Raw genomic sequence first — 450 nt, 5'->3', positions numbered from 1 at the left:
GGGCCTCAGGGGGTCACAGTTGGTCCCACCAGACCCCCCGGGATCCCCTGAAACCTCTCTCAGAGCTCCCAGAGCTCCCTAAATCCCCCAAACCTCTCTTCCAGCCCCTCAGATGCCCCCAGGACACCCTGAACCCTCCTCCCGTGACTCCCCAGTGCCTCCCGGTGCCTCCCGGTGCCGTACTGGGCGTTGAGCACCAGGCGGTCCCACTGGCCCTTGACGTCGTCGTCGGGGGGCTGCTCGGTGATGTAGAGCCCCGAGAACTCGAGGCGCCGCGCCACCTCCTTCTCGCGCTTGAAGATCACCAGGGGGATCTGGGGACAGGCCACGGGCTCACCGGGGGGCCCAGGGGGTCACCCGGGGGGACGCGCACAGGGGGTCCCAGGGGGTCACCTTGAGGCAGTTGTAGCCGATGATGCAGAGGAAGGACCCCAGCGGGTGGGGCAGAGC

At 68.4% G+C, this 450-nt stretch overlaps 1 protein-coding gene across 1 annotated transcript in view; it reads right to left on the bottom strand.

Annotated features, from left to right (window-relative positions):
* The window catches only part of RYR1 (ryanodine receptor 1), a 6,553-nt gene that overhangs the window by 2,599 nt on the left and 3,504 nt on the right, over positions 1 to 450 (bottom strand). Inside the window, exons 5-6 of the mRNA XM_017729551.1 lie at positions 394 to 448; positions 184 to 314 (exon numbers count right to left, since the gene is read on the bottom strand). Coding sequence (XP_017585040.1) covers positions 184 to 314; positions 394 to 448 — 186 coding nt within the window. The remainder of the gene's footprint in view (positions 1 to 183; positions 315 to 393; positions 449 to 450) is intronic.

This window comes from Corvus brachyrhynchos, unplaced genomic scaffold (assembly GCF_000691975.1).
Source record: "Corvus brachyrhynchos isolate BGI_N302 unplaced genomic scaffold, ASM69197v1 scaffold543, whole genome shotgun sequence".
Taxonomy (NCBI): Eukaryota; Metazoa; Chordata; class Aves; order Passeriformes; family Corvidae; genus Corvus; species Corvus brachyrhynchos.
Note: the sequence above shows the minus strand (reverse complement) of the source record. Positions and strands in the feature narration are given on the sequence as shown.